Raw genomic sequence first — 25,658 nt, 5'->3', positions numbered from 1 at the left:
GTCTGACCGAGACAAGAAGGCACCAATCTTATCATGCCGTTTTCGACACTGGAGAAGAAAGAACTGTTCCTCGGAACATGCAATAAAAGAGGCGCCAGAGGTGTCGGTGTCCTTGTCAACACAAACTTGGCCATGAGCATTGATTCATTTGAATGCCTAACAACCCGAATCAGAAGGTTACACTTGAATAGATGTGGCTCACTGCCGGCAGTTTCTATCTTTGTTGTCTACGCACTAACATCCAATTATGATGAAGGAGAAATTGAGAAGTTCTACATGGAGCTGGAGAAGTTCTATAAAGAAAACCACACCTTCTACAAGATCATTGTGGGTGATTTTAATGCCAAGATAGAACCAAGAAGATCAGCCAAAGAACTCCACATCGGGACCCATGGCCTAGAATGGAACGAACAGGGTGAGAGACTGTCTGAATTCATCATATCGACCATGACCATCCATGATAACTCACAGTTCCAGAAGGCCGAATCTAAACGTTGGACATGGGGGTCTCCCAGTGGACGGTTTCACAACAAAATAGACCACATCATATTCAGTTGACAGATTTGCCTGACCGATGTCGCTGTTCCAAAATTCCAAACGGGATCTACCACCATCTCCTTCGTGCAAAATTCTACTTCACAGAGCAGGGATAAAGGGCTGCAAAGTTTAAGAAGAGAACTCCCAGAATGACCACCAACTCTTTGGCACTATTGCCGCAATATGGGAAGATGCCATTGTTGACCACATTGACAGGAATACGATAGACTGGTTCAGCACCTCCATGATTGTGCGAGGAATGCCAAGAGAGAGATAGCCACAAAAAACAGCCTGTCTTCGAAAACTCTTAAGCTTATTCACCAACCTGGTTTGGCGCATGCCACAGGCAACTGCAAGCATACGTCCAAGCTTGCAAAGCAGTGCAGAGATGCGATAAAGGAAGACCTCAAAGAGAGAAGAGCAGAAGCGCTGGTAGATGTGGCAGTAGCTGGAGAAAGCATTCGTAAAACCTGCCTGTCCTTCGCCAACTACAAGACCAAGATGACTGCCCTCTGACTTCCTGATAGATCTATCACATCTTCCAGAAGGGCAATGGAGTAGATTATCCATGACTTCTACTCAGATCTCTTCGATATCCATGTCCACCTTGCCGACATACCAAATTCCTCTGGATGGATATGTTGTTCCCAATGTTCTCCTTTCCGAAATTTGACATGCCATTTCGTCAGTAATGAAATGAATAGAACCCGGCCCAGACAAGGTCAAACCTGAACACCTGAAGAACCTGCCGTCAGCACTCATCAATACACTGGCTCGGCTCTTCACACGCTACCTGCCTGAATGCAAGGTTTCGTCCCAATGGAAAACCAGCAGGACTGTACTACTGTACAAGAAGAGAAACATCCATGGCACTGGCAACTATTGCCCAATCTGCCTATTGTCTGTCATCTACAGGATTTTCACTCGAGTCATCCTGAATAGAATTAGCAGAACACAAGATGAAGGATAGACAACCATGCAAGTATGCCGGGTTCCTAAAAGGATTCAGCACCATTGACCATATCCACACGATAACCAAGCTCATTGAGGTTTCTCAGGAGTTAAATATGCTGCTCTGTCTAATATTCATTGATTTGAAGGAGGCCTTTGATTGTGTTGAGTTGGAAGCGGTCATTGAAGCCCTAGCCAATCAGGGCATTTAGACTCAATACATCAGGATACTCTATGAGCTGTATTGCGGATTCACTACCAGGATCTCACCATTCTACAAAGAAGTGATCATCCATGTCAAGAGAGGGGTTCGGCAGGGTGATACCATTTCACCGAAACTCTCCAGTGCCACCTTCGAGAACATCAATGGCGACTAGAATGGGAAGGAATGGGAGTGAAGATATATGGTCGGCAACTACACCACCTCCGCTTTGCTGATGACATCATTCTAATAACACCAAACATTAGTCAAGCAGCACAAATGCTGGCCGACTTCGACCGTGAGTGTGGAAAGGTCAGACTGGATCGAACAAAGACAATGTTTATGAGAAACAGCCTCATTCCTGATGCTCCATTCGCTCTCAACAGATGGACCATTTCTGAATGCAACAGTTATGTGTACCTAGGTCGAGAAGTCAGCATGACAAATGACCTGGCACCTGAGTTGCACAGGAGAAGAGAGTGGCTTGGAAAGCCTTCAAGAGCGTCGAAGAAATAGCTAAGAGGACGAAGAACCTCTGGCTCCTGGCATATCTCTACTATTCCACTGTTCTTCCTGCATTAACATACGCCTCAGAGACCCGAGCCTTATGCAAACAGGAAGAGAAAGCTATTCGGGTCTCCCAAAGAAGAATGGAAAGAGCTATGCTTGGACTATCACGTTTCACTCAAATGAGAGGAAGAATCAGGAGTTTAGACCTCCGTCGATGATCAGGAATCAGAGGACGCTGTCTCGTTTGCCAAGGCGTCAAAAATCAGATGGGCTGGACACATAATGAAATTTGGAGACAACCGCTGGACTAGAGCTGTTACCGACTGGATTCCACGGGACAGCAAAAGACCGCATGGCTGCCCACCTACCAGATGGTCAGACTTCTTTGTCAAGACCCTGAACGATCGGTTTGAGGCTCTTTGTGTTCCTAGAATGAACAAACGCCAATGGGTTACACTAGCACGCGGCAGGGACAAATAGAGACATTACTGGCACCTGCTCGAGCAAATCGATGATTAATGGGAAGTCAAGCAATCAAGTGATTTATTTGTTTACTTGGGTTTTTTTTTTTTTGGTGTCATTAATACTGCCTTCAGAGAATGTATGGGAAATAGTCAATTCCTATTACATTTTTACAAGAGCTTCTGAAAAACTGGTAATTCTCTTAATGTTTAGTAGAATCTACAACTGGAATCATCTGGAGTTTTATTTTGTGAGAAGTTTATTTCATTCATTACTTTAAATTCGATCATGTCTGTCATTACTATGGTCACTCCATCTTCCTGTGACTCATAACCATGATACACACACATACACACACACGTTTACATGTTTAACTTTCAGTATATTTGTATGTTTGAATTTAAAATGAATCTTCTATAGATAACACATAGATTATTCTTTTAAAATGCTTTTTTTTGTTTACAGAGAAATAATACATAGATGTTTAGGCATTTGCTTTGAATGAGGCCAAATGTGATTCTATCTCTGGTGTTACATATGGTGTCCTGAGTACTGTCGTGAGTAGTACTTAAGCACAGAGCTGGGAAACACTGATCCATGAACACCAAACCCCCAAATTAATATTAAATTTAAAAATATTTTCTTAAAATTTTTCTCTTTTGACTGGATTGTTCAATGTATTCTTCACGTTTGTTATCATTGATATAGCTGGAGTTTTATCTGTCAGTTTCAGTTTTGCATAGTTCATTCCTCCTTTTTGTTTTTCTGTGTTGTTGTGACTTTTATTTTACACTAATTATTTTAATGCAATATTTTTATTTTTATAATGACTTTTTGAGTGTATTTCGGAGTTAGAGCCTTAGTGGTCACTCTAGGAATTATTGTATATAATTTCAGATATATATATATATAGCCTAAATTCCAGTGAGAGTCATTTCTTAGAAGAGTTATTGCTGAGTATTATTATATGGGCTTCCTTTTATTGTGAAATTGTCCTTGAATTCCTAAAGAAAACTCAACAGTATCACTAGTCTTCTCTGTCTCTCATTTCTTTCCTATGATTAGTAACCAAAGCTGAAACAGCAAAACTCCCCTGAACCCTGAAACCTTATCTAAATAAAAACTAGTCTTTTGTATGACCTTTATAGTTTTTAAAGAACAATTTTCTACACTTATTTGTGTTTATGTTGTAAAGTATTACAAGTACAAGTCATATTCCTGTAGTAGTGTTATATTTTTCTAACTGTGGCCTCTTTCAACCTTCATATTGTCCTTCTGTCCTCCAATTTGACACCCTACTCTTGTGTTTTGGTCCCACTTTTATACAAATGTAATGTTTGGCCCCATTGAAAAATCCAAGGGAGCCCCAGAATGCCATCTAGCCCCCAAGTTAGAAATGCTGCTCTGTTAGACCATTTGTTTGCAGCAGATCAAGTGGTATTCATAGCTGTGTAATAGCACATTCACCCACTTAAACATATGCCTGTGTGTTCCTAGTTTATATGAGTAACTTTTTAATGTAATAGTTGAAATGTTTCTTTATATATAGATTTGACTAATATTCAAACCCTACAGGTTTATGTTTGATATTGATCACGTGTTTTATGCTGCGAGGTTTAGTAGTAAGAGCTTTGCTGTTTTGTGGAACAAATTCTGTATTTTGTCTTCTGGAGTAAGAAAACATGGCATTGGTTCTAAGGATTTGTTTGAAATGTAAAATAAATTGGTAGGATAGTCGTGTTCAAGTGTACTACCACTGGGTGGTAGTACAGTGGGTAGGGTGCATGTTGCATTCAGCCAACCCAGGTTTTATCCTCAGCATCCCATATGGATCCTTGAGCCTCACCACAAGTAGTCTCTAGGCACTGCTACATGTGGCCCAGAAACCGAAAAAAATATAATAAGAAATGACAGTTTGTTAATTTGTGGTCTTCTTATACTGATTTTTTAATGTGGTGTTTGAGTTTATAATAAATCTCAGTAAGTTATATCTCATTCTGATAGTGTCTTTTATGCCTCAACCTATCTTGGGTGTTTGTTGTTTGGAAACCAAGGCACTTCTGGAGAGCCTAAAATGAATGAGAACTATGACCTATCACTAAAATTTTTGTTCTTGCTGGGGTAGCTTCTGTAACTGGCTGTGATCAATTAATTGTAAACACCACTAACTTTTTTTTAAGAGTAGTTACCAGGTGCTGGAAAAGTAGTACTAGGGCTAAGACTCCTATCTTGCATGTAGCCGACCCCAGTTTCATATCTGGCACTATGTGATCCTCTGAACATCACCAGGCATGGCCCCCAAACCAAAAAACAACCAAAACCGAAACGGGTACCAGTGTTTTAAAATAGTTTTAAGTATTCACTATGGAATACTTAAAACTTTTAAAGTTTTATTCACTATGGAATAAAATATTGGAAAATGAAAATATGTTCTAATATGTCTGTGGCAGATGGAATAGTTTTCTTTTGTAAGATACATTCTTGGAGCCAGAGAGGGTATGGTACTTGCTTTACATGTGGCTTACCAGGGTTTGATCTCTGTAACCCCATATGGTCTGCTGAGTCTTGCCAGAAGTGATGATTCCTGAATGCAGAGTTGGAAAATCCCCCGAGCATTGCTGGGTGTGGCCTAAGAACCAACCCCTATCCCTCCCCCCAGAAAACCTCCCAAAATACAAACAGAAACCCCTTAATAACAACAAAACCCCAAACTGGCATTGGAAAAAAGGAGAAACTGGAAGGAATAACTTTTAAGTAAAAATCTTTGGGGCTAAAGAAATAGTACAGAAGCAGGGCTCTTACCGTGCATGCAGCTGACCTGACGATCCCTGGCATCCCTTTTAGATGTGACCCCCAAACAAAAAATGTATATATATATATATATATATATATATATATATGCATGTATAATATGCATGTTATTGTGTGTGAGGTCTGAAGTATTAGGAAATGTTTTTGTACAGGGCTGGAGCGATAGCACAGTGGTAGGGTGTTTGCCTTGTGCACGGCCAGCCTGGCTGAGCCAGGTTCGATTCCTCCAGCCCTCTCGGAGAGCCTGGTAAGCTACCGAGAGTATCTCACCCGCAAAGCAGAGCCTAGCAAGCTACCCATAACGTTCTCAATATGCCAAACACAGTAACAACAAGTCTCACAATGGAGACGTTACTGGGCCCGCTCGAGCAAATCGATAAACAATGGGAGGACAGTGCTACAGTGCTGGGGTAGCTTCTAGTATCTTATGGGGGATACAAAGAAGGAGTAATACAGGCTTCTCTTATGAGATTGACTGTAAATACTGAGGTAAGAAGAAAATTGTGGTTTGCGAATGCTGGAATTTCTTCAGTGGGTGCTAATATGTTATATTTGGATGTTGAACAAGATGTGTCTGAGACTACTAGATATCACACCGTTAGTGGGTGTGTCTCAGATTTGAGACTCACAGGGCTGGAGTAGAAAATTGTTTTTCACATTTACTTAAGGATCATAATTTTTGAAAGGAGAGATCTCTACCCGAATAATTGGCAGGAGTGAAAGTCATTCTGTTTTCCTTGCCCCCATGCTGACAAACATAATTCACAGTCTTTTTGCATATCTTTAAAGACTTTTTGAGCCATAACAATGATAATTTCTTGAAACCATGGCTTTTGTTGGCCTGATGTGGGTGAACCAGAGACGGTTCTATTTATAGGATATTTTAAGTAGGGTATGTTCAGTGTAATTTAGTTTCATCTAGGAAATAGTTATCATTTTGATGGAGATGAAATTAGGAGCATTTTAAATGGGACAGAAGCTTGTGAGGCTAGGAACAGTTCCTTGTCAAAAGTACTAGGAATTTTGAAATGCAACCAACTGAAGAAGGAACTTTCCCCATTAGTAATGAACACAATGTCTTAGATTTTCTTTTTTAAAAAACTGAGGCTTGCTTGGTAAGCAGCATTTTAGTGAATTTGATACTTCATGCCTTGCAGTAGTATTGGACTTTTTTAAACCTAGAGGGTCAGTAATCAAAGAAATTGCAGTAATATCTACCATTCATTTAAGATGTAATTAATGTTCTTCAAAATATCTAAAGTCTGCCAGAAGATGTAAATATCAGTTTAATATGACAGCGTATATTAGACTCCTTAGATGAAGAACCTAAGATTATAAAGCTAAGAAGTTTGCCCAGATTCGTAGGTCTGGTATAGAGCAGAGCTGAAGCTACATATGCTTCTGGTCTGAATTCTTTTTTCTTTTTTTCAGTTCTTTGGGGGAGTGTTTGGGACTTTACCTGGCTGTGCTCAGGGATCACTCCTGGCAGTACTTGGGGGACTATATGTGGTGCCAGGCATCTAAACAGGGATGGCCACATGCCAGACAAGCAACTTAATCCTGTACCATTCCTCTGACACTTACATTTTTATTTTTTTTAATTTTTGGCCACAATAAGCATTGCTCATAGCTTACTCCTGACTCTGTGCTCAGCGATCGTTTCTGGAGGCACTCTGAGGACCATACACAGTGCCAGGTGTCAAACAGGTTGACCGCATGTCTTGGAAGCACATCAACCCCTGTACTATCTCCCCAGTCTGGTGAATTTATTTTAGAGAGAACTCTATTCCACTCCTTGGCTGATGCTCATCTTTTGTTATTCATTTCTATGTTCACTATTCCTTATTTTGTATTTGTATTTTAAAAATCCAAATTAAGGCAGATGTAAAGAAGAAACAAAATGTGAAAATAAATACAGTTTGAGGATTTAAAATTTTTCTTTATTGAATCACCATGAGATACAGTTATAAAGCTTTCATGTTTCAATCATACAATGATTGAACACCCATCCCTTCACCAGTGCACAATTTCCACCACCAATGTCCGCAATACCCCTCCCTACCATCCCAACCCTCCCGCTGTCTCTATGGCAGACAATTTCCCCCATACTCAGTATGAGGACTTTTTTTTAATAACCTTACTTACATAGGTGCCCACTGCCCTTAAACCTCAACGCTCCTTGAAATATGACTTTTCCCTGGGGTTTGCATGTTTGTGTACCTCCAGCCTGTCTGCACATTGTAGTAGGCTGCTAATAACCTCTTCACTGTATTTTTTCAAGTTTGCACACTGCTCCCAGTGGAGAGCCTAGAATCATCTACTGCTCCCCTCACTTGGAATATTCCAATACCTTGGCAGTGCCATCCATCACTATGGATCTCCTCTGATCATAATCGGTTCAGTGCCAGAGATCATTTTGAGATTTTTTACCTAATAACTCCCATTATGTGTCTTTATCGCCTCACATCACCCGCAGGCAGTTACAGTGTGATTTGCAGTCAAATATCTGCTTTTGTTGTAGTCCCCAAAAGTTGAACCTTTTATTTCTGTAGAACTTTAATAGGTTTTTGTACTTGATAAGTTTCTTTAAGCCTTTGAATTTTTTAAAATTTTTTTAGTCAGAGTTAATTTTAACTTAAATTTGGATGTAAGTTGAGACTGGGGTATTAGGGTTCTAGGGGATATGTAAATATAGCAGTGAGTTTACCTTGTTGGTTAAGAAAACCAGTGCAAGTTATCTATGGTGATAGATATCAGGAAAAGCCACTGAAATAACAAAGGTAGAAGATATCTATAGTACATCTGTAGTATCTCAATTCCTATAAGCTATGGAATTAATCTCAGAGGGAGAATATGATCCTTGGTATTACTGTTTATGCCTGGTATTCCTTGTCACAGTCACTGTCCTCCCATTGTTCACCGATTTGTTCGAGTGGGCCCAGCTCCATCGTGAGACTTGTTGTTACTGTGTTTGGCATATCAAATACATCACGGGTAGCTTGCCAGGCTTTGCCATGTGGACGAGATACTCTAGGTAGCTTGCAGGCTCTCCGAGAGGGGCAGAGGAATTGAACTCATGTCAGCCATGTCGGCCTCATGCAAAGAAAACGCACTATTGCTATGCTGTATTTCCTGGTATTACTGTTGCATTGGGCTGGAGCTATAGCACAGCGGTAGGGCGTTTGCCTTGCATGCGGCTGGCCCAGCTGAGCCAGGTTTGATTCCTGCACCCTTCTCGGCGAGCCTGGCAAGCTACCAACAGTATCTCACCCGCACGGCAAAGCCTGGCAAATTCCCCGTGACTTATTCAATATGCCAAACACAGTAACAAACAAGTCTCATGATGGAGACGTTACTGGGCCCACTCAAGAAAATCGATGAACAATGGGAGGACAATGCTACAGTGCTACTGTTGCATTACTGTTGATGCACAGGTAAAATCTTGGATTTTGGTCATGGAGCGATAGCACAGCGTGTAGGGCATTTGCCTTGCACACAGCCAACATGGCTGACCCGAGTTCAATTCCTCCGCCCCTCTCGGAGAGCCTGGCAAGCTACTGAGAATATCTCACCCGCCCAGCAAAGCCTGGCAAGCTACCCGTGATGTATCTGGTATGCTAAACACAGTAACAAGTCTCACAATGTTACTGGTGCCCGCTCGAGCAAATCAAAAAACAATGGGAGGACAGTGACAGTGACAGAATTTCACCTGTGCATATGTTAAGTCATTTTCAGTCAGGTGGTGGGTAGCAGAGAATTAGAAGCTAAAATTGAGGCACCAAAGGAACATTTTTTCAGCATACTATGATCATGCTGGCCATTGACAGTGATAGAGTAGAATGGTGCTTTTAAGTGAAAAATGGTGAACTTCCTGCAGAGATGTGTAAGGTTCTTTAAAAAAAAACTTTTTTTAAAAAATTTAATCGCTGTGGGGTAGAGCATTACAAAGCCGTTCATGATTGTATTTCAGTCATACAGTAGTCCAACACCCATCCCTCCGCCGGTGTACATTTCCCAGCACCAGTGTCCCCTAGGTTCCCTCCCATCACCCCTACTCCTTGCCTGTCTCTATGGCAGATGCTTTTTCCTCTCTCTCTCTCTATCTCTCTCTCACTCTCACTCTCTCTCCCCCCTTTGGGCATTGTAGTTTGCAATGTTGATACTAAGAGGTTATCAAGAATATTCCTTACCTACTTTTAATCTTGTCCAGTGTGATTATTCCCAGCTATTATTGTCATAGTGATCTCTTCTCTATCTTACCTACGCTCAGCCCCACAGACACTTGTGGTTAGTTCCAACCACTGACCAGTTCTCCTAATCCCTGTTTTTCCTGGCCATGGATGAGGTTCTTTTGAAATACAGATGTGATCTTGTATTGAAAATCACTTCGTTACAGAGATCTTAAAAAAGCGGAGATTTAGAAAGGAACATTTTCTGCAGAACTGTCCTCAAAAATGAAAACCGTTGCTGTTACAAATAGTTATCTCTATCACCTATGGCACTGCTTATAGGAGAATACAAGTGCATACCCACCTCTTGTGTGCTGCATGTGACTAGCCCTTGCCACTGAAATATGTGTAAAAACCATGTCACTTACAGGCCAAGGCATTCAAGAGAGAGGTTGCTAGGTGATGTTTTCTCTTTCGTTCAGCAGAGCCTTGATGCAGTGCTGTGATTTACATTAGCATATATATATGCATTTGATCTTTGTTCCTCTTTCTATCACAAATCATAAAACCTTAAGAGGGAATATGCTCATGAAATCAGAGAGGAAAGGTGTCCCTTTGTAGGTTAACCAAGTGACTTTCGGAAAGCCCTTGAAGATGGAGACAAGTTTTCTGGACAAGTCACCATTGTAATTCAATTTAATGGGCTCAACATTTGAAACCTTCAGCCTCCCCTCATCCTGCTAACCTCTGGAGAGGTGAAAGGTGTTGGGGACTGAGTTTTATCTCAGTTTTACCAGTTACCATTATTTACTCACACTATGCATGAAAAGGCGAATGGAGTGATGGCTTGAAGGACTGTAACACTTGCTTTGTATGTTGGAGCTCCAGGTTGGATCCCCAGCACAACATGGTTCCTTGAAGACCACAGGGTATGACCCCCAACTAACCCTGAAAGGATTGGGTTTGGATAGCTTGCCCTTGATGAAAATGTTGCTATTTGATAGAGTGCTCTGAAAAGGCATGCATGTCCCACGCCCCTGTCACCCCAAGCTTGGTCTGTTCATATCCTCCAACGGATTGTTACTGAGTTACGTATTTTGTCTGGTTAAAGTGATATTTCTCTATAAGAAAATTACTCTGGAGAGGTGTAAATTGCTTTATCAGATTAGTAGTACCAAGGAGAGATCATGGCGACCTCTATAGGCAGATAGCAAGACTCAGAGACAAAATTATTGCAAAAGATAAATAACATTTCAGGCAAAATTGCCTTCACTGAGGAGAATGCAAAGTGGTCATATCGTGCAGATTTCTTCACTAATGCTAAACAGAAAACTCCCGTTTGATTGGTTTATTAGAATTCCACTCTTGACTGAAACTTTATTTAGCTTGGGGATTATATCTTGGTTGGGGCCAGAAACAAATAACTCTGTTTTGGACTTCTTTCCTTGTTTCTCTATCTTTCCCTACTAATCCTCCTCCTCCGTGTACTTTAACCATACCTGGTACCTTTGTTTATTTAGAGGAAGAGTCAACAGTTTGTTAGATCAAACGGAAATGCTTTTCTTCCAAATAGCTTGATTTATACTTGATATAGTTTATCTTTACAAATGAATCAGACATACAGTGGAGCAGAAAAAAATAAACCTTCACAAATATTTTCTCAAGCAAGTATGTGGGGTTGCTTGCAACCAAATTTTATTTGGTCTCTATGCCTCTCGGTCTCTCTGAATCCCAAACAGGAAAATCCAAATTAGTTGAAATCCCCCCTCCTTTTGTGGCTGATGTGTAGGTCTGCTCTCTCTCTCTCTCTCTCTCTCTCTCTCTCTCTCTCTCTCTCTCTCTCTCTCTCTCTCTCCTTCTCCAATACACACACCACATCTTTATCAGATCATCTATCAATGGTCACTTGGTATATATCTTAGCTATTGGAAATAATGCTGCAGTGAACACTGTGGTAAAACTGCACATAACTCTTAGAGCTAATTTCTTATTTTTTATGTAGCTACCTAGAATTCAGATTGCTAGGTTACATAGTATTTCTGCTTTTTTTTCTGAGGGAGCTCTATACTGTTTTCCTTATGGGTTGCATCAATTTGATTCCCACCAACACTATATGAGAGCCCCTTTTCTTCTACACTTTCATCAGTACTTGTTCCTAGTCCTTTGATGTAAGGCACAGATTTTCACTGGTGTGCGACGAGATCTTATTCTGAGCTTGATATTTATTTCTCTAATAACTGATGAGCAATTTTGATGTGTGTTGGCCATTTTTTTCAAGGTTACGTTGGTTTTTTTTTTTTAATTCTCTTCCTGCCTGTAGCTTTTACTGTTGTTGATAATGCTGTGATGACTGGGGAACACGTAGCTATGGTGCTTGCACACTTGGCCATGGTGACCCTGAGATCTGTACTCCTTTACTTGTGCTTGTATACATGTTTGACAGTACTCTTACTTGAGATGCACAACATATGACCACGATGCTCTTTTGGGTGATCACCACAGTGCTCTTATACACCAGTTGCAGTGTTCACTCGGCTTCAGTGGGCTTGAGTTGTGGCTGGTAATTATTTTTGGTCTCCCAGCCACCACCATGCTGAGACCACTGTCCGCACGCATGAAGGTACTGGCAGAGGAACAAAGGCATGCGGGTCCCGGGTCTGACATCTCCAAGCCTACTCAGATCGGGGCTGAGCATCCTCCACCCAGATCCTCCAAATTCCAGTAGGTGGGGGTCACACCCACCAACTGGCCCCCTGGCGCCGTGTAATCCCATCAACAGCCAAGACTCAGAGACTATAAAACCCAGCTCCCGGAATCGCGGCCACATTTACAGCTGCACGACATCTTATTATCTCATTCCTACTTTGGACAAATTGGCAGGCTACTGAATGTAGCCTGCCCACACGGCAGAGTCTGGCAAACTCCCCGTGGCGTACCCAATATGCCAAATACCAGTAACAATGTTGGGTCTCATTCTCCTAACTCTGAAAGAGCCTTGAATATGGCACCTTTTTAAAAATCTCAGGGCTAGGGTGAAGGAGACGTTACTGGGGCCTGCTCGAGGCAATCGACAAATGGTTAAAGATAATAGAACTACCAGAATCAAGCACAGCATATGTAGGATACTGGGGATTTGAACTCTTGATTATACTCTTGGAAGACAGGTACTCTCAGCCCTGTCTACTACAGTATCCCTCCTGGCCCCTGTTCACCATTTTACATTTTTTGAAGCACATGATTGTCTATTTATATCTTCTTTGCTCTTTTAAGTTGTAGTCTTTTTTGTAAGTGGTAGGTGTCTTGACTTTTATGAGTGAGTTCTTTATATACCATATATATTATATAGCATATATATTTCCATACACTATATATATATATATATATATATATATATATATATATTGGGCTGGAGCGATAGCACAGCAGTAGGGCATTTGCCTTACAAGATGCCAACATGGCCGACCCGAGATCGATGCCTCCGCTCCTCTCGGAGAGCCCGGCAAGCTGCCGAGAGTATCTCGCCCACACGGCAGAGCCTGGCAAGCTATCCGTGACGTATTTGATATGCCAAGCACAGTAACAACAATCTCATGATGGAGACATTACTGGGCCCCCTCGAGCAAATCGATGAAGAATGGGAAGACTGTGATCTGTGTGATATATATAGATATGAAGTGCAGATATTTTCTCCATTCTGTAAGATTTGGGGGGTACTGTTTTGTTTTATTTTGCTAGACAGAAACTTTTAAATTTAAGGAAGTCTCAGTTGTTTACTTTTGCTTTCATTTGTCTTGGCGTTGAGGTTAAGCTACGGAAGACATCTCTGTCAAGTGATAGCCTGAAATGTATCTCCCGTGCTTTCATCTATGTATTTCATTACTGGGTACTTATATCCAGGTCTCTACTTGCTTCTGAATGTATTTTGTATGGATTGGATTAGAAACACAGTAGTCTTGTTCTTTTGTGCATGGTTGTTCAGTTTTCCCAGCACCAATTACGTCTTTTGTACAGCATCATTTGTTGTTGATTTTCCTTTTCCCTGGTAATTTTTTCTTTTCATGGTAATGACTCTTGTCACAGATTATATATATGTATATATATGTATGCATATATATTGGAATTCATTTTTGGCCTCTTGATTGGTCCCATTTATATGTGTTTCTATTTTTATACCTATACTACTATACTACTAGTATTGCTTCGTAGTAATGTTTGAAATTGGGTAAAATTATGCCTCTAGTTTTCTTTTTATCTCTGGGGGCCTATACCCAGAGGTGTTCCACCCATCAGTGCAGGCCTGAAGTTTCTGTACTCAGGATGCTGGTAATGCAGTGCTCAGGCTGGTGGTATCTGAGGGCCAGCAGGGCTACACCCCTGGTGCTTAGGGAACCATGTTGTATTGGAGACCAAACTCAGGCTAGGCATGTACTCTACAACTATCGCTGTTACTGTGACTCTCCCCATTTCTCTTTTTCTTTTTAACTCCAGAGTAATTTAACTACCTGAGGTATTTCATGAAGTTTCCTTTATGAATGTTATATTTTTTGTTCTGTTTCCAATTTAGAACTGTCATTCTAATAGTGATTGAAATATATATATATATGTATACATATATATTGTTAATTGGTAACATGGCCATTTTGATTGTATTCTTTGTATACTCTTTCACCTCCATTGTTAGGTGTATTCTTAGGTAATTGATTTTGATTCAATTATGAATGGGATTTTTTAAAAAAATATTTTCTTTTCACTTGTTTGCATATTTGGATACAACAAGTCTTTTGTGTCCTGCCATTTTTATCTACTTATTTCTGATACTATATTTAGGGCTTTCAAGAAAGCCCTAAAAATAGTTTTATCTGTGTATTATCATATCATCTGCAAATGATAGTTTCACCCATGCTTTTTAATCTTGAGTCCTTGTATTTTTTTGTCATTTTTGAAGGGCTCTCACAAAGACTTGTAATACTAAATTAAAGTGATGAGAGTGTACAACCCTGTCTTATTTCTGAGCATTTTATTTCTCTGAGTATGATTTTAGTTGTAGACTTTTAGAGTATGTCGTTTACGTTGCAGTTCCTTGTCTCCTCATTCTGTTAAGATAATAGATGCCAGTTTTGTTTGATTTATACAGGAAAGAATTCAAGCATGAGTCAAAATGAAAGAACAGAAAATAATTATTAAGGAAGAGTATGCCTACTACTAGAGTCAGTGCAGACTTACTGAGTGAGCAGCCTTTATAGTAAGACAAAGTGTTTACCACAAGTGAGAGATTATACTCTAGACATCGGAGTGTGGGCAAAGTCTGGAGGGAGAGTATTTTATCTGATAAAGGAGTAAGGAAATTAGGAGTGGGATACTTGTGATTTTTTAGGGAAGAAAGAGGAACCTGAGGTGATTTCCTGGAGTACAGGTTGAATCCAGAGTCTGATCATACTTAGTCATCTCCAAGGGTTGTCATAGCAATTGTCAACTGTCATTGCACAAGTAGGTGCAATTGTGTTATGCAAATGTGATAATAAACTGGAAGTTGTCCATCGGTCATCTGGTTCTTCATCCCAGATTCTTTTGGCTCCAACCAATATACAACAAGCCTTCCATGTTCTTGCCTTTTAGCGTACTTAACAGCTATAACATACTTTTTCTTTTGACAAAAACATCATGTGGTTCATATGCAAAATATGTATAATTTCAAAGAGATTGTCATCGCTGAGTAAGAGAACATCTTTGAACAGAAAGGTGACAAACTTTTTACATAACTTTTAAACTCAGGTCATTTAATGCATCACACGTACACTGGCCATTTCCCCCATCTGCCTTCTATTGGATTTTAGTGGTACTTAGCTACTATTCTCTTTAGCTCTATTATTTGTGTTTGAAACTCACTCAGATTTTTTTATGCTTGTAGCTCACATTTTATTTTTATGACTGTTTTTCTTCTATCTGTAAACATCACTGTGTGTGGTTCCTTTGAACTCCAGTTACCTAGTGCTGTTGCATTTAGATCCCCCTCCCCCCACCCACCACTCTCAGCCCTTGCAGCCCCCACCTGGGGTGGGGGGTTGGGTTGCTCCACTGTGTTGTATTCTGTCTCCTCATTTTGTTTGAGATGTGTGTCAGTTTCCAGGAGAGACAGATTTTTTCCCCCTAAACTTGATATGTTGGTCTTATGTTAAGAGTGCAGGTTACTAGGAAACATACCCTAATTTTCCTTTGCACTCTCTCAGTCAGGACCAAAATTACAGGCTTCCCCCAGCCTCCCCAGTAACCCTTCTTATTTTATCAGAGGTATGTACCCTAAAAAGACTTATTTCTATGTAGATTAAATATGTTAGGCTGTAAGCTTTAATGCTTCATCTTTGTTGGTGCAGCAGGAAGCCAGGAGGTGGCTTCTGTAGAGTTCAAACTTCCCTAGTAGAAGTGCCTGAATTGAGGGGGCAATATCTGCAGCCACCAGTTCTTCATTCTGACCTTTCCCAGGAGACTAACACTGACCCTTCAACTGCAGATCAGATCTGGACTGCAGGTTCCTCAATCCATATTTTCCCAAGAGGTTCAGACTAGAGCTGAATAATCTCCAGGTGTGGACTGTGGACATACTGTAGTTCCCGTTGCAGTAACTGTAGGATAACATTGGTTTGTTTTTTCTGCCGTGCCACAGGGAGCTTAGGTTTATTGGGTTACTCCCATCACAGTGCTCCCATTCCTCTGTTTATTTGTAACCTCTTTCTTTGTGCTCTGCTTGCCCGAAGAAACGATTGGTCAATTGCCTTTATCTCCTCATCAGACTCTGTTAACTTGTAAATATTGCTTTTCTTTTCACCTTAAGTCCGTTGCATAATTCAGAGCAATGTCCTTTTTGTGTAGACACAAGAAGACAGTTAATGCTGTGCTTTTGTAACTTGGGAGTTATTTGGCTTCGGATGATATTCACTCAGGGACTTCTGTTCTCTTGATTTAAGCCTCAGTTGCCCTTACTTCCTAGCACCCCAAAAGCTGAGTCCTGACGAGGGACTGGATGGACCCAGGGCAAGCTGTGAGCTACTCTGGCATTGAAATGGGCCAGAGCCATTATACTTAACTATAAGTTAAGAGCATGGCCATGGACAAATTCTGTCAAGATCCAAAAAGTAACAGCTGGATTAGGACCCTGCTAGGGTTAGAAAAGATTAATCTTGCCTGAGGACTATAGTCTGAGATCTATAGTGAGATGTCCCCAGGAGAGCCACCCTACACCTTTAATGTATCTCTTCCTGTGTCCATACCAAATGACTAATATTAAGACATAGAATTAAGATGTTAATTAAGATGTTAATTAAGTTATTGGGCTAAGGAAAGTAGAAAAACCCCTAAGTGGCATTTTGCCCTTGAGCCTGATCCCCTGGCTGCAGGCAAAGAGGAAGGGCTTTGATATGTTGATTTTGCTGGTTGCTACCCCCAATGTGGAGAGTTGGGATAGATGAGAGAGAGACCAAGGCTGGGAGTCCAAGAGAGGAGTGATGAGAGAGGGAGACAGGAGGAGATTGGAATGGGGATTTTAGAGAGACTGGAACAGGCGCATGGGGAGAATGGAATAAACGGCAACTGATCACCAACCAGCCTGGCCCTCGTTTCCTCCTTCATCCGCCCATAGCATCTGCCATCCAGGTTGGGGGAGCGGCGCGAGACCACCTAACGGAAGCGGCAAGAGGGAGTGGAGGGGTATCCCAGTCATCTCATGATTATACAGTAACGAGCAGATGAGGAGCAGATATTTCTGCGGATGTGTGGGCACTGTTGAAAAGATTGTCTCACCCAGACTGCAGTGGCCCCAAGAGGGAACTGTGGTTGGAAGTGTGTTGAGACTGGGGGGTGTATTCACAGCCAATTGTAGCTGCAGAGCTTTCCATGGAGGTGCTGGCAGAGGCTGGATACTTCAGTGCTCACTCAGAGTGATGTCGGTGGACCCCTCTAAGTGACTTGTGTGAAGCAGGGAGGAGAAAGATGGTCACTTTCTCCCCATCTGCCTCCTCCACTCAGGACCAGCTGGGAAGACCAGGACTGATAAAGTGTTCGATGAACCCCTGCTCAGCAAGGGCCTGAGCCCTGCCAGCCCCACCAGGTGGCCGTCAGCCCAGACCTGAAGTCCACTTGATCTTCTCAGCACGGGAGCTGATCCCCAGCACTTGATTTCTTGGGGAGCCATGGAATCAGGCTGGAGCGAGGATTTGCTCTTTTCAGTAAAGGAGAGGACATTACAGTCCCAGGCCTTACCCAGGGTTTTCAGGGTTCTTGTCTCACCTCGCAGAAAAGTTTCAGGAGTAGACAAGCAGTGAAGTAAAACAGATTTTATTTGGAGGTTTTGAAAAGGAGGAGAGAGAGAGTAAAGCACTCAAGGGAGAGTGCAGGCTTCCCCAAAGGCAGAGAAGCCTTGAAATGGCCTTAAAGACTGGTTTTTATGTGCATATTTTTAAGGATGCCTTAGTCTGGAGTTTTTCTGGGGAGGTGGGAGTTGGTCAGGTGTCAAAGGAACAGCTTTGGAGTTTCTGGTGAATCTCTTTCAGGTCCTTAATTGGTCTCTATTTCTTCTGCTGCCACCTCTGTAGGGGTCCAGCCTCCACAAGGTCTGTCTTGGACTGGGGCAGACTGGGGCCAGTTAGTTCTCCATGAGATCAGAGCTATTACTTCCCAGGAGATTTACTGTCATTATCTTGGGAGGGGACATTCCCTATCTGCCTGCCCGCTTACATCAATAGTAGAAAACCCTATGGTGGTGGTAATCACAGTGCTCCCCATTACACTGAAACCAGTTGTCTAGAAGAGACTTTCTTTGGGCTGGGGGTTAGGGTGTGGGGTCAGGGGCTGGGGTCACAGTTGGACTTTGGTAGCCTCCAGCAGTTTCCACCCACTGGGTCTCTTCCCAGAGACTTACTTGAACTCCAGCAGCCTAGACGCTCCAGAATTCCATATTCCAACTTTCACTGGAGCGATAGCACAGCGGGTAGGGAGTTTGCCTTGCAAGCCGCTAACATGGCCAACCACAGTTTGATTCCTCCGCCCCTCCCGGAGAGCCTGGCAAGCTACTGAGAGTATCTTGCCCCCACAGAAAAGCCTGGGAAGTTCCCGTGACGTATTCAATATGCCAAACACAGTAACAATAGTCACTATGGAGACGTTACTGGGCCCACTCGAGCAAATCGATGAATCATGGGAGGACAGTGACAGTGACAGTGACTTGCTCCCTTGGACAAATCCCTGTGCTAGCTTTGAAGACAGCCTGAGGGTCTGCACTGTTGCAAGGGACAGTTCCCAGGGAGTTGTATCTCCCACTTCCATGAAACACTGATATAATCACTTCTGTTGCCTATTATTTTTTAAAAAATGTTTTTATTAGTGAATCACCATGAGGTACAGTTATAGGCTTACAAACTTTCGTGCTTGCATTTCAATCATACAATGATCAAGTACCCATCCCTCCACCAGTGCCCATTTCCCACCACCAATGGTCCTAGCATTCCTCCCACCACCCCCACTCCATCCCCTCCACCCTACCCCACCTCTGTGGCAGGGCATTCCCTCTTGCTCTCTCTCTCCTTTTGGGTGTTGTGGTTTGCAATAGAGGTATTAAGTGACCATCATGTTTGGTCTATAGTCTACTTTCAGCCTGCATCTCCCATCCTGAGCGGGTCCCCCTGGCACCCTTTACTTGGTTGGCCCTTCTCTATCTGAGCTGCCTTTTCCCCCAGCTTGTGAGGCCGACTTTTAAGCAATGGAGTGATCCGTCTGGTACTCATCTCTGTTATTCTTGGGTGTTAGTCCCCATTCTGTAATTTTATATTCCACAAACGAATGTAGTCTTTCTATGTCTGTCTCTCTCTTTCTGACTTATTTCACTTACCATGATACTTTCCATGTAGAACCACTCGTACACAAATTTCATGACTTCATCTTTTCTAACAGCTGCGTAGTATTCCATCGTGTAGATGTACCAAAGTTTCTTTAACCACTCATCTGTTCTTGGGCACTCGGGTTTTTTTCCAGAGTTTGGCTATTGTAAACAGTGCTGCAATGAACATATAAGTGTAGATGTCATTTCTACTATAATTTTTTGCATCTATGGTATATATTCCCAGAAATGGTATGCTGGGTCAAATGGGAGCTCAATTTCTAACTTTTTTAAAAAAAATTTATTAGTGAGACACCATGATGTATAGTTGTAGACTTACAAATTTTTGTGCTTGGGTTTCAATTATACAATGATCAAACACCCATCCCTCCACTAGTGCCCATTTCCCACCACCACGGATCCCAGTATCCCTCCCACCCCCATTCCCCCCATCCCACGCTGCCTCTGTGGCAGGGCATTCCCTTTTGTTCTCTCTCTCCTCTTGGGTGTTGTGGTTTACAAAAGAGGCATTGGGTGGTAATCATGTTTGGTCTATAGTCTACTTTCAGCATGCTTCTCCCATCCTGGGAGGATCCTCCCAACATCCTTTATTTGGTGCTCCCTTCTCTATCTGAGCTCCCTTTTCCCCACATGTGTGGTTGGTGACTGGTTAAAGAAATGTTGGTACATCTACACAATGGAGTACTATGTAGCTGTTAGAAAAGATGAAGTCATGAAATTTACATACAAGTGGTGCTACATGGAAAGTATCATGCTAAGCGAAATGAGTCAGAAAGAGAGGGATAGACATAGAAAGATTGCATTCATCTGGGGAACATAAAGTAACAAAATAGGAGACTAACACCCAAGAGTGGCCGTGATTAGTACCAGGAGTTTTGCTCAATTTCTAACTTTTTGAGAAGCGTCCATACTGTTTTCCAGAAGGGCTGAACTAACTGGCATTCCCACCAGCAGTGAAGGAGATTCCCTTTCTCCCCGCATCGATGCCAGCCCCGTTGCTTTTGTTCTTTTGGATGTGGGCCAATCTCTGTGGTGTGAGATGATATTTAATTGTTGTTTTGATTTGAATCTCCCTGATGATTAGTGATGTGCCTTTTCTGTTGCCTATTTTTTTCTCATTTCTTTGATATTTTTTAATGTTGAAAATTGGGCCAGAGTGATAATATAGTCATTAGGGCACTAGCTGTATATGCATCGTATCCTAGTTCAATTCCCAGCCTTGCTTATGGTCCCCTAAGCCCCACCAGAAGTGATCCCTGTGTGCTGAGCCAGGAATAACCCATGAGGATTGTTGGGTGTGGCCCCCAAACCAAAAGTTCTACACATATATGTTGTAGTCACAAGGTGTTATTCTCACCTCCTACAAGATTGTCAGTTTTATTTGGCTGTAGTTTTCCCTCAGAAAACTACCTTGGGTTTGCCCACAGGCTTTCTCTGCCCACACTAAGCTATTATGGTCTTACCAATTCCTGTTACACAGAAGGGTACATTGTTCCTCAAACCATTTCACTTCCGTCAAGGATCCTTTGAAATAATACTTTCTTATATCTGTGTTTATTTTTTCCTGACCCTTGAAAGGCTTCTCCCTCCCAGCTACCTCTTCACCCAGTTATCTCCATCAAGCTAGCGGTACTACAGTATTACCCAAGTCTTCACTGAATCTACCAGTCCCCCTTCCACTTACCTTTTGTCACAGTCTGCACTATTTTGAAAAGCATGCTCTAATTTGATTTTCTTGATATTTGTGGTGGTGAGAAATAAGCTACACTTAGTGATACTCAGAGGCTATTATAGGCTCTATGCTTAAGATTCACTCCTGACATTGCTTAGGGGATCTTAAGATGCTGGAGATCAAACCCAGATCTCCCACATGCAAACTGTACACTCTCTTGATTGCACTACTTCTCCAGCTCATTCACATTTTGTTTATTTTTATCCCAGTTTCATTTTATTGAAGCACTATGAGTCACCTAAACCCACACCTTGCACATAATGAATGAGTTGCTATAACTGTAACTTGAATCAATGTATGTTACAGAAAGGCTCAAAAACTGAATTGTGGTGTAATTCCAGAAGATGACATTTTTTTTCATATACTGATTCACTAGGTACCCACATATCATGTCCATTCCTGAATGAAACTTTTCTTCTTTATTTTTGGAATAGATTTAGAAGTCAGACAATATATTAAAACTAGTGGGTTCTTCTTGTTTCTGAGATATGTGTTAGCTAATTCTTTATAATTTAAATTTCTTAACTTTGAGAATTGAGCGTTGCCTTTCCATGTAAAGGAATGGTATTTTGGAGACCCAGGAGATGGCTCATTGCCTTAAAGATCTGAGGTCCTGACCGTGGTTATAAGGATTGCATATGTTATTAGTTATTTTATTTCTTTATTATATATTTTATTTCTTCATGATATTTTATATTTCTCCATAAGATTTTATTTTTATTTCTTCATCTATATTTTATTTCTTCATGAGAATTCCTCTGCTATCACATGCACCGAAAGTGATTTTGTGAGCAGCACTGTTCAGGATCCCGAGCAAGGGCAAGAAGTATCTTATTGAAAGTTTCTTTGCAAAAAAATAGATTTTTCCATTCTTGATCTTTTCGTTTGTTCTGTGTTTTGAGTTGCAGGATGAGAATGTGTGAACTTTTTGAACTGTAATTCATTGTGGTCCTATGAATGATGGTAACAATATAAAATAATTTTAATAGTCTAGATTTTATTGATATAGAAATAAAAATAATCTTTTTTCCTTTTTAGAGTCATTTTGCTGGAATCCTCAACATTTATCTCCTTGCCATCCCAATTACTTGAATCAAAACGATTGCTCAACCGAATGGAAGAGTAAGTGTCTATATATTTTATACCTAAAATTGCCTGAGGAAATTATCTGAGAAATTGGCATTGAACTAAACTTCTTATATGATTGCACAATAGTTTTCATTTATTTGAAATATTCATTCAGTTTATATTATATATACTTTATATATTACACATATTCTCTCACGTCTTACTGGGCTTATGTGCATAAAAAGTGAATAGGAATGACTTGATTTAAGAGTCTCATTATTTGCAGATGTTATATTCTACAAAATTGCTACAAGTGGACAGCTAGTGAATATTGACCACTAATCCTAGGATAAAAAATAGATGTATATAATCACATTGATTATGATGATCAGTTCTAAAGACAATGCATCCTGGATTAGTCTTTTTTTATTTACAAAGAGAAAATGACATTCAGAAACATGTTAAACATGGTTCTTGAGGCCAAAGAAATAACAGATGCCAGAGAAGGGATTCAGACCCTCTCCACTAGCCTGGGAGTTGGATTCAAACTCTCTCCACTAGCCTGGGAGTTGAAGTCAAACCCTCTCCATTAGCCTGAGAATGTTCTTGTGTTTTGGTTTTGGTACCCTCTGCTCTCTCTGTGCTCATCATCTTTATATGAGGACTTGTTTGTCCTCAACTAGGAATTCAGGTAACTGGTGACACTAACTTTTTTTTTGTCACTATACATATTTTCTCAGAACCACCAAATCACCTTGAGTATTGATTTGGTGATTACAGATTGATCTTAATGAGGTAAATTTGCAAAGTTGGATTTTTGAAATCATGAGAATTGACTTATTTCAGCTTATTTCACCAATGCTAATGGGATCTGTATTTAGAAAGGAATTTTGGCTTCTGAATAGGGAAGGAAACTTAAAAAAAAATCAAATCGCACCCTGTTGCCCATCTGTTTTTAACTATAGTATATCTACTTAATGTGACTTAAATTTTTTTAAAAAAGTAGTGTCACCAAGATGAACATCAGGAAGAAAAAAGATAATGCAATTCTATATTAGTAAATTATGCTAATTGTAAATAGTCACAGACTTATTAGAAGTCAGCACCAGTGTCATCCTTGCATCCTTAGATGCAGAGTGTCCCAGGAGGCAAGGATTTGTTAGTTTTGACAGCACAGGAAGTCTCATAGGAATATTTTAAGTTACAAGAAGTCATTAAAATGATTTGTGTAGATGTTGGAAAAATTAAAATGAGTATAGTTTGATTTCCAAAAGTGAATGGTATTTGTACCAGTAGTATTAGGAGGTTACTCAGATTGCATTTATTATAAGGCATTTGATTTCTTTGTTACTTTGTTCATGAGAAAAAAAATGTTAAAGAAGAGACCATTTTTGTCTCATTGCTTTTGTTTTACGGAATGTTAATTTAATGCTTAACTAAGCCATTCAAAATATTCCTTTCATATTTTTCTCTAGTGAACAGTAAAATATGAATTAAGGCATAGAACCATAGGCCATTATTATGGGCACCATAAGAGTAGCAGATTTTAGAAATTTTGTGCTAATTTCTTTGTAGCATAAAATACAAATATTTCTAAAATCTCTTGTTTAAACAGTTCTAGATTTTTTGTTTGTTTTTTGGTCCACACCCAGCAGTGCTCGGGTTATGCCTGGCTCTGCACTCAGGAATCACTCTTGGCAGTGCTCAGGAGAGATCCATTTAATAAAAATTAAATTGAGTCTAATTTTTAAATTTGGAATGAAATATGGAAATTCTCTTTTAAAAAGACCATTAACATGATTTTCTTCATATGCTGTTCTGGAATGGTTTTTATTAGATCCAAAGTTCTAGAATTATTGAAAGTATGTAGATTCAAACTATAGGGAATGCCTTCCTTTTTAAAGTTACTCTTCTCAAGCCCCAACTAAAATGGAGTGTACTATTATAAAGTAATTTATAATTATTAGCAGGATCTAAAATCTTGGAAGCATTATTCAAAATAATTGCCAACCAACAATGAAGTGCAACTGAGGAAATATGTCACCATGGTCTCAAATATTATTGACCCTCCTTATACTGTCTCTCATTTGTATTTATTTATTTATTTTTGTTTTTTGGACCACACCTAGCAGTGCTCAGGACTTACTCCTGGTTCTGCTCTCAGGGATCACCTAGGGACCATTTGGGGTGCCGGGGATCAAACTCAGGTCAGCCACATACAAAGCAAACACCCTTCCTGCTGTACTATCATTCTGACCCCCAGGAATAACCATTTTGTAAATAATTTCTTGCAGTGATAATGAAAATCATTTTTCCTAGAAATACTTGATTACTAACTTAATTCTTACTGACACCTCAAGCACTGTTTTTTTGTAACAGGAAAATGTAGAAATAATTAGATCACAGATCTGACACTCAAAGAAAACTCCATTAAGTAGAAAAGGAAAAATATGTACACAAATGAAGGAACTGTACTGGGAAATATGCATTCATATTAAACCAAATCTAATCACCCCAAAAAATTCGCTGTAAGTTAATTTACAAGACATCAAGTAGAAAATGAGGTACTAAGTAATTTCTTTTTAACAATCGTACATTATGCCCTGGTGTTCTCTTTTTTATCATACACAAATTGAGATCTTAAACATAAATAAGATGTTAATGACCAGAATTTAGAACAGGAGGATAACTTTATTACAAGTAGAAGCAGTATGGGGGAGGAAATTGCAGGCACAAAGGGGAGACCAGGTGAGTTGAGGTATAAGATGTGTACTTATGTGTTAATACTTATATCTATTTATACTATATTATATTTATATTATATTTATATTAATACTATTGGCTTTTGGTTTGAATTGCTATTTAGAATAAATAGATATCAAAATAAAAATTTCCCCCTTTTAATTTTCAGATCATCTTTGTTCTTGGAACCCCAGTGAGTATCATTTACTTTAAACATTTTTCAACTACATAGGGACCAATGGAACACAAAGAAGAGTACAATTCCTATTTATACTGCCTTCCAGATGGTCACTGTAACCATTTATGAAGAACTCCCAGATCCTGAATGAATCTAAATTCATGCTCTTATATTTCTTCCCATGATGCATGAAACACTTATTTTGATATTAATGACGACGTGTTTCTCAATGTTGGCCTAGCAGTAATTTGTTTTGTTTTATTTTGTTTGGGAGATGCAGCCAACTGTGCTCAGGGTTTACTCCTGGCTCTGCACTCAGGGAACCATGGGCTGAATGGGCTCACAGAACCATGTAGAATGCCTGGGATCAAATCCAGGTCGGCCACATGCAAGGCAAGCAACCTATCTAT

At 40.4% G+C, this 25,658-nt stretch overlaps 1 protein-coding gene and 1 pseudogene across 1 annotated transcript in view; both read left to right on the top strand.

Moving 5' to 3' along the window:
- Positions 1-22,199, top strand: part of LOC130039231 (laforin-like) — a 35,523-nt pseudogene extending 13,324 nt beyond the window's left edge.
- CFAP47 (cilia and flagella associated protein 47) overlaps positions 1-25,658 on the top strand; it is a 606,917-nt gene that overhangs the window by 319,264 nt on the left and 261,995 nt on the right. Inside the window, exon 40 of the mRNA XM_056131098.1 lies at positions 22,299-22,382. Within this exon, the coding sequence (XP_055987073.1) occupies positions 22,299-22,382 (84 nt within the window). The remainder of the gene's footprint in view (positions 1-22,298; positions 22,383-25,658) is intronic.

Source organism: Sorex fumeus, unplaced genomic scaffold, assembly GCF_029834395.1.
Source record: "Sorex fumeus unplaced genomic scaffold, SorFum_2.1 ptg000086l, whole genome shotgun sequence".
In the NCBI taxonomy this organism is placed as follows: Eukaryota; Metazoa; Chordata; class Mammalia; order Eulipotyphla; family Soricidae; genus Sorex; species Sorex fumeus.
The sequence above is the reverse complement of the archived record's forward strand: the minus strand, read 5'-3'. Positions and strand labels throughout refer to the sequence as shown.